General features: G+C 38.0%; 1 protein-coding gene across 11 annotated transcripts; it reads left to right on the top strand.

Moving 5' to 3' along the window:
- Positions 1-397: 397 nt before the first annotated feature.
- Positions 398-14,247, top strand: brdt (bromodomain, testis-specific). Of its 11 annotated transcripts, none has more exons than XM_025902925.1 (20): positions 398-524; positions 4,439-4,709; positions 4,843-4,980; positions 5,243-5,378; positions 5,572-5,708; positions 6,024-6,365; positions 6,458-6,586; positions 7,641-7,838; positions 7,933-8,114; positions 8,226-8,515; positions 9,354-9,464; positions 9,538-9,660; positions 11,280-11,335; positions 11,430-11,604; positions 11,966-12,036; positions 12,708-12,810; positions 12,905-13,011; positions 13,317-13,489; positions 13,730-13,946; positions 14,060-14,247. In XM_025902925.1, the coding sequence occupies exons 2-20, from the start codon at positions 4,518-4,520 to the stop codon at positions 14,120-14,122; spliced, it is 2,943 nt and encodes a 980-aa protein (XP_025758710.1). In that variant the 5' UTR covers positions 398-524; positions 4,439-4,517; the 3' UTR covers positions 14,123-14,247. The 11 variants fall into 11 exon arrangements, with proteins under 11 accessions (XP_025758710.1, XP_025758712.1, XP_025758709.1 ...); XM_025902927.1 differs by lacking the exon at positions 398-524 and adding an exon at positions 531-729; XM_025902924.1 differs by lacking the exon at positions 398-524 and adding an exon at positions 723-856.
- The last annotated feature ends 1,265 nt before the right edge of the window (positions 14,248-15,512 follow it).

Genomic DNA, 15,512 nt, shown 5'->3' with positions numbered 1-15,512 from the left:
GTCACATTCACCTCAAGCCCTCTAATATTTTCCACTTTCACAACTAAGAATAGCCCTTAAAACTGTTTACTGGCATTGTAAAGCGCTTTGGGTGCCTTGAAAAGCGCTATATAAATCCAATCCATTATTATTATTATTATTATTATTATTGTTATTGTTATTATTATTATTATTATTACTATTGATTAGAATTATAATGTCTCGTTGCATTTTCAAAAGTACAAAAAAATAAAATACAAACTTTGAGTAAAAGGGCGTAATTCAAGTTGTTTCATATAAATATAGTTTTAAAAAAACACGATAGACAAAATCGCTTAATAAATCAAGTACACGTAACACAAGGGATGTTCGCTGCTGAGAATTGTTAGTCCTGTTTAATGAATGCAAATTTTCCGTTTCTGAGTCAGCCCGTGAACTCATCGCTCCGCCCAGATCCCAGTTTTCTGTTCCTGGTGATCCACAGGCACGTTTCCCGCCACAGTTATCACAAGTCCGCAGCCCGCTTTCGCAGTCTCACAAACCAGGCGAGTGGCATTATTATCTGCAGGAGTTGCTCAGCGGAAGCAACCGATAATGTACTGGGATGTTATCGACTTACCATTTTGTTGGGAACGCTCAACATAAATCATGGTTTAAAGAGAAAAACAGTTAGCTAAACACTTTGTGGGAGGCGTTGTGATGGTGATTTTAATGTCATTTTTAAAAACTCTTTCAAAGACAAACATTCGGGTAGGTAGGTAGGATGTAGGCCAATCAAGTCTGGAGTCTTGAGCAGAGGTGTATAAATTTGAGTTAGTTGCCGTAGAAACGTCCACTACCGAAGAGTTGAACGCAGGATTCCGCGAAATCTCGTAAGGTAATGTTTGATAGCACGACAAAGACGACGACGAAGGTAGTGGTGATGATAACCAGAGCAAACTTGTGTTATGGTGGTTGGTGAATTTTTTTCCAATATGTTGGACTTATATAAAAGTCAACAAACTGATAGGAAGACTAACGAAACGTGACAGCTTCTAAACACTTTGGTTAACGCTAGCTAGACATTGGCGCGCTTAGCCGCGCTAAATATTTGCTTAAAGCGACTTGCGTTAAAAAGAAGAAAATAATTTACAAACTAGCTGTTAAGGGGTTTTTTTGTGCAAGATGCAACTGCTAAAATGTGCAGAGATGAGAAATAGAAAGCGTTTAACTTTCTAGCGCTGACGACCAAACTCATCCGGGAGCATTAGGACATTATCAGGGTTGTTAGTGCATAAAATACAAAATGCTACTACTTAAATTGCCCCATAGTACACTGCAACTGCGGTTATTTTGTTTGGTATAGTACACCGACTGTTGGTAACGTTAGCTGGCAGGCAGACTAACCGGTGGGCGAGACTGAAGCTGGTTTTATGGGTCCCACAAATGTGCCTGCCATTTATTGGTTGGACAGAGAGGGCGAGAGATGCGCTCCTGTGCATCCCTCCAAGATCCTGGCTGCTCGTTGCTTAAAAGCAGATGACGTGACGCACTTTAATTGGTAGAGAAGTAATACATATTTAATATTAAATATTTAATGTAAATGTACGATATTGATGCCTAGTACTGTGCATAAGTCGTGAGTTGCCCCTAATTTGTCGATATTTTACTACCATGCACACAGACTTGGTATTCAGCAATAGCTCTCCAGGCTTTCCGAAGGCCTTTCAAAGTATTTCTATGGACATTGGCTGTCTTTTAACTCAATTTCAGTACAATTCTTGTACCTGACCATTTTCAGGGGATTTTTTTGTTTGTTATAACATGACCTATGAATCATTTAAGCATCAAAAAAGGCACCTTACTTAAGGGATGAATCTTTACTCGCCTTCTTACTTGCAGCCTGCTGCAAAAAGATCCATTTACTGCCTCATCAGAAATGCTCTCTAGGTGGGTGTCAATAAGTAATTTTTAAGGAAGGGAAGCTGGGAAAAAGGCTAATGTATTTCAAATTACACAAGAACTGGACTGAAAATCAGCAGGCCTGATGGAGTGTTGGGTGTTTGGTTCAAATCATCATTATTATGTACAAAGGAGGTCAGGAGAGAAATACTTAGCTTGCAAACTTGAGCAAAATCCAGAATCCTCTCACCTGTACGTGTATAATTTGCAATCCAACATATTTCCTTCAGCACACAGTTTACAACTGTGAATCTGTATATCACCATCATTACACAGATCTTTAGTCACCACATTTACAAATGACTTTCCCAAACACATTGAGGGGAAAAATTCACTTATGGTACATATGTTTGTAGAAACCATTATCCTCTTTTTAGAGTTGAATTCAGTGTCATGCTGAATAACTTGAACAGGCCCTGAACAACTGCTGGCAGCCAGCACTAAAAGGAGACCACAACTAAGTGATTAATAAGACTGTTTCCAGTAATCCAGTGTATGTTTAACTATTTAGAATGCTCATTAATGTATGATTGAAAAGGATGGGTAACAACACCTCAACGTATCAGACCACATAGTGTACTAAAAAGATGCAGACATACTGCTGCCTCATCTGAATTGTATAGTTTTATGCGAATATCAGTGATGTGAGACCCTTATTAAATATGAGGGGACTCCAAAAAAATCTTTCTGAAGTTTGTAACTTGGCTCATATGGATATGGTTTTATACCTAAAGGAGCCCAATGTTTTGGCTTTATTACTGTTGTTTTATTTGGTCAAATCTACAAAGCTTTACTGTTGCTGAAGTAAAATGTGCACTGGAGCAGTTTTGGAGAGATGCTGTAGATGGCAGTATTACATGTGTCTAGCACAAATGAGCCTCTCCTAACCTTCCATTCTGAAAGAGTTGATACCTGTATAGTGTTGTAGATGTATTGTCAGTATATTTCTGTGGATGTTTACTTTAATGTAGAAAGTATTTATTTAACCAACAAGATTAATTATAACAATGAATTAATTTAGATTGACATATAATGCCCCCGGCAACATTAATCAGATTTTTTTGGGGGGGGTTATCTATACATTGGAATCAAATTTTGGTTTGAGTAAATATATTTATTGCAGTATCTTTTCAATTAAACAGGTAAACAGGATTGTGCATGGCCTACTGTAATCAGTGAGTCCACATTGGAGAGGGGATTAGTTTTTTTTTCTTTTAAAATATTTCTTTTCTGTTTTGATTCTGCTATAAATCTAAGAAGTGTTTGTACATACTCATTTTCTGCTGAAGAGACGATAGTTGTTAGACTCATTTATTGATATTAAGGTTTTTTAAGAGACAAAAGATTCATCCTTTGCAGCTTTACATTTTTTTCATACAGTGGGTAAAATAAGTATCAAAGACGTCACCAAATTTCTAAATAAAGATATTTCTAAAGGTGTCATTAACATGAAATTCTCACCAGAAATTTGCAACAACACATCCAGTCCATACATGCAAAGAAATCCAACCATGAATGTCCATAAATTATGAGTAAAAATGAGAAATGACGCAGGGAAAAGTATCGAACACACTTAATGAAATTCCTTTAAAACTTCATAATTTGTTTAATACTTTGTACAAAAGCCTTTTGTTGGTGATGACAGCTTCAGGATGCCTCCTGCATGGCCTGTTCTTCCACACAGTCTTTAAATCCTGAAGGTTTCCTTGGGCCCCTGCTTTGAACTCTGGGCTTTAGTTCTTTCCATAGATTTGGATTCAGGTCGGGTGATTGGCTTGGCCGTCCTAGCAGCTTCATTTTCAATTTATAAATTGTTTTGTAAACAATGCCATCAGTATGTTTCGCAACAATAAGGTTGCAAAGGTCTTAAGTGCGATCAGTAGTTTTACCCATCATGGGATGTTTCTTGTGTGACGACTACACCTACAACTACTACTACTTCTTTTTATATTATTTATTGGCTGTGTGACACCTTGGTAATGAAACATCTTTTTATAGGCCTTCAGTTGGGACTTTGTGCAAATTAATATCAGCTGATAAAGACGCAGGCTTGCTTTCTAATTACTGATAGATTTCAGCTTGTGTCATGACTTCCATACCCGTTTGCACCTCTTTCTTCATGTGTTCAATACTTTTCCCTGTGTCATTTCTCATTATTACACATAATTTATGGATATCTATGGTTTGACTCCTTGCACGTGTGAAATGGATGGATTGTTACTGACATCTTGGGAGAATTTGATGTAAATAGCATATTTCGAAATATATTTACTTAGAAAACTGGTGACATGTTTAATACTTAATTTTAACTGTATGTATTTGACATTTAAGTCTTCAATTTTATATTAAGAATATGAATGCTATAGCAGTCACAGGGAATATTAATGCCCAATATAAATTTTTAAGAATTTAGGGGGTCAAGATAGACTAGTTTGCAGCATTCTTGCAGTAAAGTAGTTTTGTTATATTATTGTTGGTTTAATCAGCAGATGCTTTCCTTTTTTCACTTGACATGTAGGAAAACGTGGTACGAGCATCGAGTTTCTGCAAAGCAATTTCCAGGCGGTTTTTCCCCTGCATGCAATTTGGATATCGCAATGTCTGAAGTGAACGTCTGCCCCCCCGTGAGTGGAAATCCCCCTCCACCAGAGGTCATAAATTCCAAGAGGCGTGGACGTGTAACCAATCAGCTACAATATCTGGAGAAGGTGGTGCTCCAAGCTTTATGGAGGCATCAATACTCATGGCCTTTTCACCAGCCAGTGGATGCAGTGGCACTGTGTCTCCCAGTAAGTAGTAAAATTGTAGTTGTAGCACTGCAGTAAGACTGCGGTCATGTGTATTTAATGTTTGAACCTAAAACTGTCTTCATGAGCCACACTTCAGAAAGGCATGTTTTCATGTTCATGTCTTTGTCTTTAGGATTATTATACAATTATTACAAATCCAATGGATCTTGGCACCATTAAGAAGCGGCTGAAGAATAGTTACTACTGGCAAGCAGTTGACTGCATAGACGACTTCAATACTATGTTCACCAACTGCTATGTGTACAACCAGGTAAGATGATAATAGTTATGTTGCTGTATGATACCAAAATGTAACCACAAAGCACATTTCATATTCCTTCACAGAAGCAAGATGTACAAAAATCAGAAGTAGTCCTACGATGAAAAAAAGTTGGACAAAAAAAATCACACTTTTGTTTTGTTTAACTTTTGGTACTTAACAATATTGGAATGCATCTCAGCAGTTTAAACTGTCACAAAAGCACATTTGCCTTTTTTTCTCCCTATTTAATGCATCATTTGTCTTTCCACAGCCCGGGGATGATATTGTTTTTATGGCAAAAACCCTCGAAAAGCTTTTCCTGCAGAAACTTTCTAAAATGCCTCAGGAAGAGTTTGTGGTAGAAGTCACTACAAAGGACCAACAAAAAGGGAAAAACTCTAATGCAGGTATGTTGCATGCCCCTAACTAGTAATGCAGGGTCATTTTGTCCTGTCTTATAATTTTTGTAAAATTTTAAATGAGAAAGAGAAACTTCAAAAATGATGTTACGATGTTACCACAGGAAGATATTAAAATTGCACTGATTTTGTTCACCATATAAAATGTTGTTCCTGTTTAACTTTATCACCTGTGATGCAGATGCATTAAAGCACAGATCCCTCGTGTCAGAGGTTGTTCTTCAGCAGACTGTGACAGTCATTCCTCCAGATGTCCCTCAGTCGAGCCTACCCATCCAGCTCTCTGCACAAACTGACTCAACACTGAGCACTGAAATGGTTTGCAAACAACTTTCAGAATATACATAAAATCATGCAATGTTCTATTTAAGTAAAATGTGAGATAAACGGTGTACATGAACTTAGATGTACTGGTAACGGTTCCTTATGCGATTGTCTAACCAAAGACCTCAAACAGTGCATGCATTTAATATAGTAAGTGCATCATCGCATATAGATGATCATCATTAATGAATGATGTCAAAAGCTATTAATCATTATTATTACTGATTGTCTTTGTGCCTTCAAACAAACTTTTAACTGTCAGTTTTGTTATTTGTGTCCCACTGCTTTTTTTCCTTTTTTAATATCTAGAGCAAAAAAGGTCTCAAGCGGAAAGCAGAGCCCACCACCACCTCAGTGATCACCAGCAGTGAAGTCTCCCCTGCTGAACATTCAGCACCTGGTATGCTGATCTCCCACAGAGGCAGTGGAAGGCCCATCAAGCGTCCTAAGAAAGACTTGCCTCTCTTTGAGGCCAAGAAGGTCAGACTGTCTGAGCAGCTCAGATGCTGCAATGATATCCTGAAGGAGCTGCTCTCAAAGAGGCACTCTGCATATGCATGGCCCTTTTATGTGCCAGTTGATGCGGCTGCTTTGGGTCTGCATGACTACCATGATATCATCACGCATCCCATGGACCTGAGTACCATCAAGGTAAAATGTCTGAGCTGATTAACTGAAGCTTGTAATGTGATTTTCAGTATATGGTAGATCAGTTTTCTCAACAAAAAATGTTACTTCCTCAGAAAAAGATGGATCAACGAGAGTACGGAAATGCAAAAGAATTTGCTGCCGATGTTCGCTTGATGTTCTCCAACTGTTACAAGTACAATCCACCTTCAAATGAGGTGGTACACATGGCAAGAAAACTTCAGGTACATTTTATCAATTTATTGATTTCTTAAATCAGTAGGACAATATTTAAATGTAAGTTTTGTTTTGTGTTTACCTTCACATGCATTTTGCATGTCCTTAAAGCCGCATTCACATCGAATGAAATTCACTTGTCCGACATTGGTTGGTTGCTTATTGTTGGTCACTAGTTGACATTCAAGACTCTAGTTGCCATTGGTAAAAGTGTAATGTATTTACTGGCCTTTCATATGTCTTTTAGCAGAATTCTGTGCTTTTTTAAAATTGAAAGTCATTTGAATTACATGCCTTAAAGTTGCACCCGCACACCTCAGCTTGCAGAATGGCATCGGCTTCCTGTCATCCCTGGTTGCCAAATTGCTGCTGGTTGCTTCCTCTGGGGATGGGGCTTTGGGCCTAAAAAGCAAATGTGTTTTAGTTGCTAAACTTGAAATCTTAATTTTTACATCCATGTTTGCTCCTGAGCAGATTCCCACTTAATTCATTTATCTGCTCTTTGCTAACTTCTGAGACATTGCAGTTAACAAGTGTTCTCATAGAAATTATTTGAAACCATTTACAGTGTTGTATCATCACAGCCACATGTACAAGACACCAAACAGAAGCACAACAACAGCGGGCTTATTATAGTTTAGACTACGTCTTAGCAGTAACATGTTCCACATTGTTCCACACATACACTTTGAACCAGTTTTAATTGAACTGTAAAAAACAAACAAACAGATAAATAGTTTTTCACTTAGTTGCAGCTGCGAAATGTTAAAAAAAAGGAAAGCGTCTTTGTCTTTGCTTGTCTATATATCCTGTGATTATGAGCAATTTTTGTACAATAGGGGTGGTTTACAATTTATTTATTTATTTTTTTTGCGTAATGGAGCATTTTTGCCACTAACCATCCTCAAAAAAACAAAACAAAAGGCGTTCAAATACAACTTATTGGTAAATGAATTGCTTTGACATGCCCCTGTAGCAGTTGTATAGACTAACCTACGTCAGTTGAAGAATTACAGTTGGTGTAATTGCTAACAATACTGCAAAAATATTTTGTTTTAACAGGAAGTTTTTGAGGCCCGGTATCTGAAGCTTCCCCATGAAGCAGAGTCCTGTCAGACATCACATCAGCAAGAAAGGGGAAAAGGAAACCGAAATGGAAGTCTGTCAACTTCAGAAAGTTCTGTCAGCAAAAGCTCATCATCTGAGGAAGAATTTTCATCAGAAGAGGTAGCCATTCGGCTTGCCAATCTGGAGGATCAGGTCAGTATTGCGCACACAGTAACAAGCAAGCTTTGAGAAATAAATCACTAAAGTGCTCTTTACTTAACTGTCTCGTTAATGGCTCCCTTTTCAGTTGAAGGCTGTCAGTGATCAGCTGAAGAAGTTTGTCCAGGATCCCATGATGAAATCAAGGAAGAGAGAAAAGCTGAAAAAGGAAAAAAGATCACGGGAAAAGGATATAGCTCGACTAAAGAACAAATCCTTGAAATGCAAATCTGTTGTTCAAAGAATCGCAACCAGCACGAGCTCTTCCTTGTAAGTGAACCCCACTTAATCAATATTTTTGTGTTTTTTACCTAACATAAACTGTTGGGCTGTGTATGCTACTATATAAGCTAAACGTAAATATTTCGTACGTATGTATAGGAAAGAAACCAGACCTCCTAATCTCTGTGAATCCATGGAAGATGTGGGTTCAGCCCCATTGGCACCAATGACTTACCAGGAGAAGAAACAGTTAAAACTGGACATCAACAAGCTGCCTGGTGACAAACTGGGCAAGTTGGTGAAAATCATCCACACCAGGGAGTCTTGTCTGCGAGATTCTACTCTGGAGGAGATTGAAGTTGACTTTGGAATTCTCAAGCCTTCCACACTACGAGCTCTGCAGAGGTTTGTCGCAGAGTGTCTGACTAAATCCGTCAAGAATGTAACCAGTAAGTACAGCGTGACTTAATCAGAAAATACAAGTTGGTCTGCTAAACTTGAAGTCTCTTTACAGTGACAGTGCTTGCTTATCAGGTCAAGTAGTCAAAATCTGTCCAGTAATGGTAAAAAAAAAAAAAATTGGTTTAGTATATGCTTGTCTTTATACATACAGTACAAGTCAAAGGTTTGGACACAACACAACAACTCATTTAATGGCTTTTGTTTATTTTTACTACTTTCTGCCTTTTAAATACATGCGGAAGACATCAAATATATGAGTCAAAATGTATGGAACCATGTAGCATAAATAACTCAAAATATGTCTTATATTTTAGTTTCCTCAAAGTAGCCACCCTTTGGTTTGTTGGTAGCGCTGCAAACCCTTGGCCTTCACTCAGTGAGCTTCATGATGTAGTTACCTGAAATGGTTTTCACTTAAGTCTTGCCAGTCTTGGTAGGCAGGGATCAGTCTGCCAGGACGTCTGCTCCTGGCCACTGCTCCTGGCCGCCCCACGGACTAAGGCCCGGTCACCAGACGCTTGCCCTCTGGCACTCTCCCAGGGCCTAGCTCCAGAGCGGGGCCCTGGTAGTAGTTACAAACCAAAATTCTGCTCCACAAATGTATCTAGCATGAATTTTTCAAAAATGGCTGAAGAGTAGGTTTAAAAAAAAAAAAGTAAGTGGAAAATAATGTGAATTATACTGATATTTTTCTACTTCTCAACACAAACTGATAAAATTATAGTATTTACAGCAAAATAATTAAACGATAAAAACAATATTATGTTAAATAGAAACATAATTTTGCAATTCTATTGTTGATGACCTGTATGTCTTGCTTCTCAGAAAATAGACCAAAGCCCACAGGAGCAATGCAGACTGCAAAACTAAAGGATGGCAGAACGTCTCAGACTGTCGGCAAAGAACAGCGCTTAATTGGTAAAAAGAGGTCATCAGGTAAGAAACAGATTTGTTGCAATGGTACTTCCACATGTGAGACAGTGTAAAAATTTCAGTCTTGTGTTAACAGCTCAAGTCGTGGCCTCTCCTAATCTCAGCTGCTCCTCAAGTGAGAGCAGCAGCGGCAGCTCATCCGACAGCAGCAGCTCGAGTAGTCTTTCTACCGCCTGTGATGTCAGTGACTCTGAATCAGGTCTGGTGCTGTCTTCAGCTTATCCATCTCTTTTTCCCCTTCTTTCTTACATGGGTGCCTTTTTTCATTAATTTGTTATATTTATTTATTCAATTATTAAGGTCTCCTTTCTTTTGTTTACATTTCTTACACACCTTTTTGTGATCTGTTGACATGGACGAGTCCTGCATGTTTGTACCAATGACAGCTGCAGTAAAGTCTCGGTCTTTTGGCGTTTTTTTTGTTTTGTTTTTTCATTGTTGATGTTTTAGTAGGCACTGAAGTGTGTTGCATAATAGTGGTGGCATAAAACAGAAAAAACATAAAGTAAATTTATGCAAGGCTGAAAAACGGCATCTCTGATGGGCGATTGGTGCAGTCGGGCATGTGTGCTCTCTCTGATGACAGTCTTATTGCTTTTTTTTTTTTTAAGGAAAAAATAAATGAGAGCTTATGTAACAAACAATTCTTATTTTATGCCACCAAGATATCTCAAATAGCTTGTTTTTCATGATGCTTGAACAGGAAACTTTAAGAGGCTGTAGCCTACATTACAGAAATAAAAAATCTAATCATATGCTTACCAGCTACTTTTTTTAGGTATCCGGTCTTTAAATGATGACATGACGAATCCTGCTTCTGGGCCCAAACTACCCTGCGTTTAATAAGGCTGTTTAACACATTTTAATGCTTTGTATCTTGTCCTTTTTAATCTCAAAAAGCCCCTAAAAACAGTCAGTGATCACTGTCAGCCTCTCTCGGTTTTAATTACCGCTATTCATTTTAAAGCTCAGTTTTTAAAACCTTACGATGTAAATACAGCCCAGCCCATGCAGCAGTATATTAATGACTAACCTCGTATGATGGATGCATTACCTCATTTGTTCTCCTGACTGAAGTTTGGTCCGTTTACAGCATCCTGCCATGCGACTGCATTTGTCCCTAACCATCAGGAACCCTCACGTTAACTTTTATCGAGTGGAAAAAAGTCCTCCGTTCGTTAGCGTTCGTCCTCTAGCTTCACTGTTTATATTATGCTAACATAGCTGTGCAGCTAGCAATCACGTAGCACATCATTATATACCAGCTAGCCCAACTTCAGTAACCCTACAAACATCACTGCTATTGACTTTGCATGGTATATTATATTTAGATGGAAACTAGCGAGCTAACTCCCTTCTAACTCTGTTAAATGTGATAAATTCTGTGTTCATGGATGCCTAGTTGTTAAACTTAATTGTTACACCTGGTAAAGCAGCCACACTGATGATTCTATTACAGATGAAAGAATTTAGACAGTTTTTCAACTCTCAGTGATCCCGCAGTGATCATTTGACTTAAGGACCTGCACCGGAGTTTGGGCCCAGACACGGCTAATGACGTCAGACTTAAAGACCGGATACCTGTTCAGCTACTTATTAATATAACTATGTAATCAAGCAATCACATTGCAGCAACTTGGTGTATTTGGGCAACCACCTGTTTAAAAGTCCAGCTGAAAAAATGAATAATTAATTAACACTTGGAACTATTTAGCTTTTCTTGAAGGTTGTGTGAAAAGTAAATTGTTATAAATTTCATGGTGTCTTGTTTTTCCAATTTATGGCACAAAATGAGTTATTATTGTCAATGTTTTTCAGTGCTGAAAAAGAGGAAGCGGAAATCTAAAGACCATTGCCAAAATGTTAACAAAAAGGTAAAAAGATTCTCTGTTTGCTTTATTCAAGAGACCAATGTAAGCTGGCAGGTTACAGTGAAAAGTAAGACTGTAATTTCTTCTAATGTCAAAGGTGAAACATGCTGCTGGTAAACAGATGTTGGGAGGAGCAGATTTGACGAAAGCATTCGTCAAGACTTGTCAGCTTTTTGTTAATGGGCAGTCTGTAAAGGAAGCAGACAAGGAAGGACACCCAGCACAGCACGATGCAGCGCTAACCTGTGATGACTTCACTTTATCGCCTCCAGGTATTGTTTTTGTCTTTACAAATGCAACATTTGTCCAAAAGTGAAAAAAGATTTGCCAGCCTCTTGAAAAGATCTTTCCACAAGATTCTTTATTCCTCAGTAATAACAGTTTTCTCACCGTAAAAAGTAGAGTAACAGTTACCTGATTTTACCACCACCCGTTTACCTGGTAGGCCAGACAAAGAACTAGCTCCTCCTTACCCTCCCCCTGCTCCTGGTTTGGAATATAACACTCAAGCTTGCCTTTAGTTGGTTTTACTCAATAGTAGCACATGTGTGTTTAAATAAATGTGCAGAAATCTGCTTCTTGTGTCATTGTAATGAGTTGAGAATGAATTCCTGTAATTTACTGTTTGTCCAGATTTGTCTGCACTTTTATCCCCCATGGGATCTCCCGTAGTTCCACTGGACTGGGCTGCTGCAAGATTTGAGGTACGTCAAAAAGCACATTTCTGCACTCAAAGGCAACTTTTACAAAATCTGCTTTGTAACAGCTTTATAATATTCTAGTTAAAAAACAAACATGAAAAATTTGGGGTAGATATTAGATACATGTTTTATCATATGTTGGGAAATATGTGTAGGCATGTGCTGCAACTACTATGAACAGGCCAAAGTCAGTACCAGCAGCTGATTTAAAAAAAATAACATGCCTGAAATGATAATGAAGAGACCTTTATTAAAAACGTGTAGTCTAGCAGAATCTGCCATCTTTCCCAGCAGTTTAAGACATGTCAACCACTCACCAGCTCATCCAAGTAATTTAGAGGCCTTCCACCCAAGGCTAACAAAGGCTTCGGGTACTTGCCAGTACTGAGTAGGGATATGTTTTGTTTGTTTGTTTGTTGTTGTTTTTTCATCTTCGGCTCACAGTTACTTTGTCAAAACATTTGTCCAACATAGTCTTGTATTAGAAAAAATGCATGTTGTTGTAAATGCAGAACAACTGAACTTGTTAACAGTCCAGATCAGTGTATGCTTGAACTTCCAGTTTAGGTATATCATAAGGTAGACTGACATAACTGTAAGCAAACAGAATTACCAAATAAATATTCTGTTTCATGTACCTGGCTGCTCCATGAGCTTCTGCTTGCTCTGCGTAGCAGACCTCAGAGTCTTTAAACAAAATGTTGCTTTTCCAGCAGGGTCCAGTGCTGTCCCCTCTTGCAGACAGCCCTCTGCAATCCAAAGACGAAATAAGACCCAGTAAGTCACTTTAAATCACTTATTATTACATCACCATCTTTAAAAACAAGCGTTTTCTTCCTAATGTTAGGAAATGTTAACTTTATCATGGCAGATTTCCGATATACTGCAGATCTTCCTGACAACCAGTTGATTAATGTGCCTAACACTGATGCTGCGAGTAAATCTGCTGAGGGAGAAAAACCCCAAATTCCCCAAAAGGTTGGTTTAATACTCCAGAAAACTGTCATGATCATTTATCTTACTTTTATGTGCTGATATAGCTAGAAATTATATAAATGTTCAAGAAGGATGTGCTGCTTTTTATGTGCATTATTTCACTAGAAAGTGGTGCAAATACTTTAAAATGTGGTGTTTCCACCACCAGAAGGCATTAAATTATTACAACTCAACTTTTTTTCGGTGGTTTTTCCCTCTAGTGGCCAAAACCTAGGTGGTTGATGCCAATAAATGCACACCAATGTTTGAAGTGAATGCATCTAAACATGGTGATTTCCCTTGCTTAGGATATTGTGGTGAAAAACACTGAGCCTTGGATGAGATTGGGAAGACAGAGAGAGACGGTGATGCCACCTGCAATCAAGTCCTCAAAAGAGAGCTTCCAGATGTTTCGTGAAAAAGCACTGAAAAAGAAATTGTTGGATGAAAGCAAGGAGATGGAGGTTCCTGAAAAGACCAGGTGTTCACACAGTTAATAGTTAAACCATTCAATCTGAATTTAAATTAATATGTAGATTTAATTAAGTTTTCTGGCATACAGTTGTTGTCTTTTGGCCAAAGTTTTAAGGATGCCAAAACTAAACTGTGCAGCATGAATGAGTGCCTGTATCCCAGTTTTTGGTTGCTATAAGCCAAGATATTTTTTTTTCTGATTGATTTAAAGAGAGCAAACTCTGTAACTAGGGTATTCTCCTTCTAGCCTACAAGTCCCATGTAAATCGGAACAAAATCCACAGCCTGTTAAGGACGTTTCGGATTTGCCTGGAAGTATTTGCACAGAAGGTCCCTCGGATGCTCCCAAACATGTTGAACAGCAAAAGGCTAAAGAAACGCAACCTCTAACCACACAGCCGTCTTTAGATAAAGAAAGAGAGCTGGCCCGCAAAAGAGCGCAGGAACGTCGCGAGCGAGAAGCAGTGAGTACCATCTGTATCTGTTTCAGTGATCCATTTGTATCATTTCATTTGATTTTGGTAAAAAATATCATGTTAAAAAACTGTTTTGCTCTTTCTTTTTCTCTTTTATATAGATGTCTGGTATCGACCTAACCTTGCAACGGGATGTCATGACTACATTTGAGCTTGAACTTTGAGCCTGGACTAAAAGTGAACAGAGATTCATCTGAAATGTGTTTGATGTGTTGATAATTTTTTTTTTTTCCTTTCAATGCCTTGTACATGTCAATAAACCTAATAAAATAAATGCTTCATTTGTGCAGGTGGTAGTAATTTGAGTAATTTGGTTTAATACTCCAGAAAACTGTCATGATCATTTATCTTACTTTTATGTGCATTATTTCACTAGAAAGTGGTGCAAATACTTTAAAATGTGGTGTTTGAGCCCTTTCCAAACATCATTTCATCATACTGTTAAGAGTTGATTTTGTTAATGTTTATGTTCACGCAGAGAGTTTGATCAGACATGTCAGCGATGGAGGAAACCACAGTATACACACAATGTTTGCACTTTTGCAACAAGCATATTTTAATATGCTTGTCTTTATTTAGTGGAGTATTTGGAAACATTTTTTTTGTTTTCTCGGCATGGTATGTCCTGTTTGTTGTATAGTGCTGCTGAGAGGATTAAAAGAGGAATGTTTTAATCTTAATGCACTTTTGAAACTGTTGAGATACAAATGCTATTATGTACATGTTATTACATCCCAAAGATGTGGCAAAGACCTGGCGAGATTGATGTTGTAAGCATTACGGAAACCTGGCCAGGTGCTCTTTGGCACAACTTGACAAAATGTTGAGGCGCCATCAGGTGAATGTAAAGTCATGCACATCTTAAATGGGCATGAAGTGCAAATGGATCTAGTCCTTACTTAGCATTTGATAAATGCCTGCACTAGTGCCCTCTGGATTTTCGCCTGACTGGGGTTAAAGTGCCTTCATAAAAGAGTTATGTTTTTCTCTGCTGTTCAGAGGTTGATAGATATGCATGGTAAGCTAGTTCATATCCCATCTACTGCAGTTTCAATGCCACTTTGTTGCGTTGTCTACTTAAACGTGCAGCAGTTGTTCTGGTATTAAATGTTAATGTCCTGTAAGTGTTTACCGTGGTTTTGTTAATACTGACTTAAATATACTTGAAATGTAAACAGAAAACTGGTTTATGTGTCAGAGTAGCATGTTTACACACTGACTTTTTTCTTCTTTCTTAAAATATTCTTGGATTTAAAAAAAAAAAAAAACTGAGCCAGGAAAAAATATTACAGTATCAAAGTTTTCTTTGTGCAATTGACTTCTCAGTTCCTTGAGTACTTGAAATGCCAAATATTGTGTTAGCTGTACATGCACTGCACTTTGTTGTTCATGCAGTTTTTTTCTTACTCAATAAACCTTTTTCACTAAACCGTCTGGATCACTTTATCAAAATATCAGGTTACTGTACAAATGCATCTTACTCATAATGCAGATGGTTCCCCATAAATCTATTCAAGAGTTAATCATATGGTTACCAGCATGAACCACAACTAC

Source organism: Oreochromis niloticus, linkage group LG23, assembly GCF_001858045.2.
Source record: "Oreochromis niloticus isolate F11D_XX linkage group LG23, O_niloticus_UMD_NMBU, whole genome shotgun sequence".
NCBI classification, from domain to species: Eukaryota; Metazoa; Chordata; class Actinopteri; order Cichliformes; family Cichlidae; genus Oreochromis; species Oreochromis niloticus.
The sequence above is the reverse complement of the archived record's forward strand: the minus strand, read 5'-3'. Positions and strand labels throughout refer to the sequence as shown.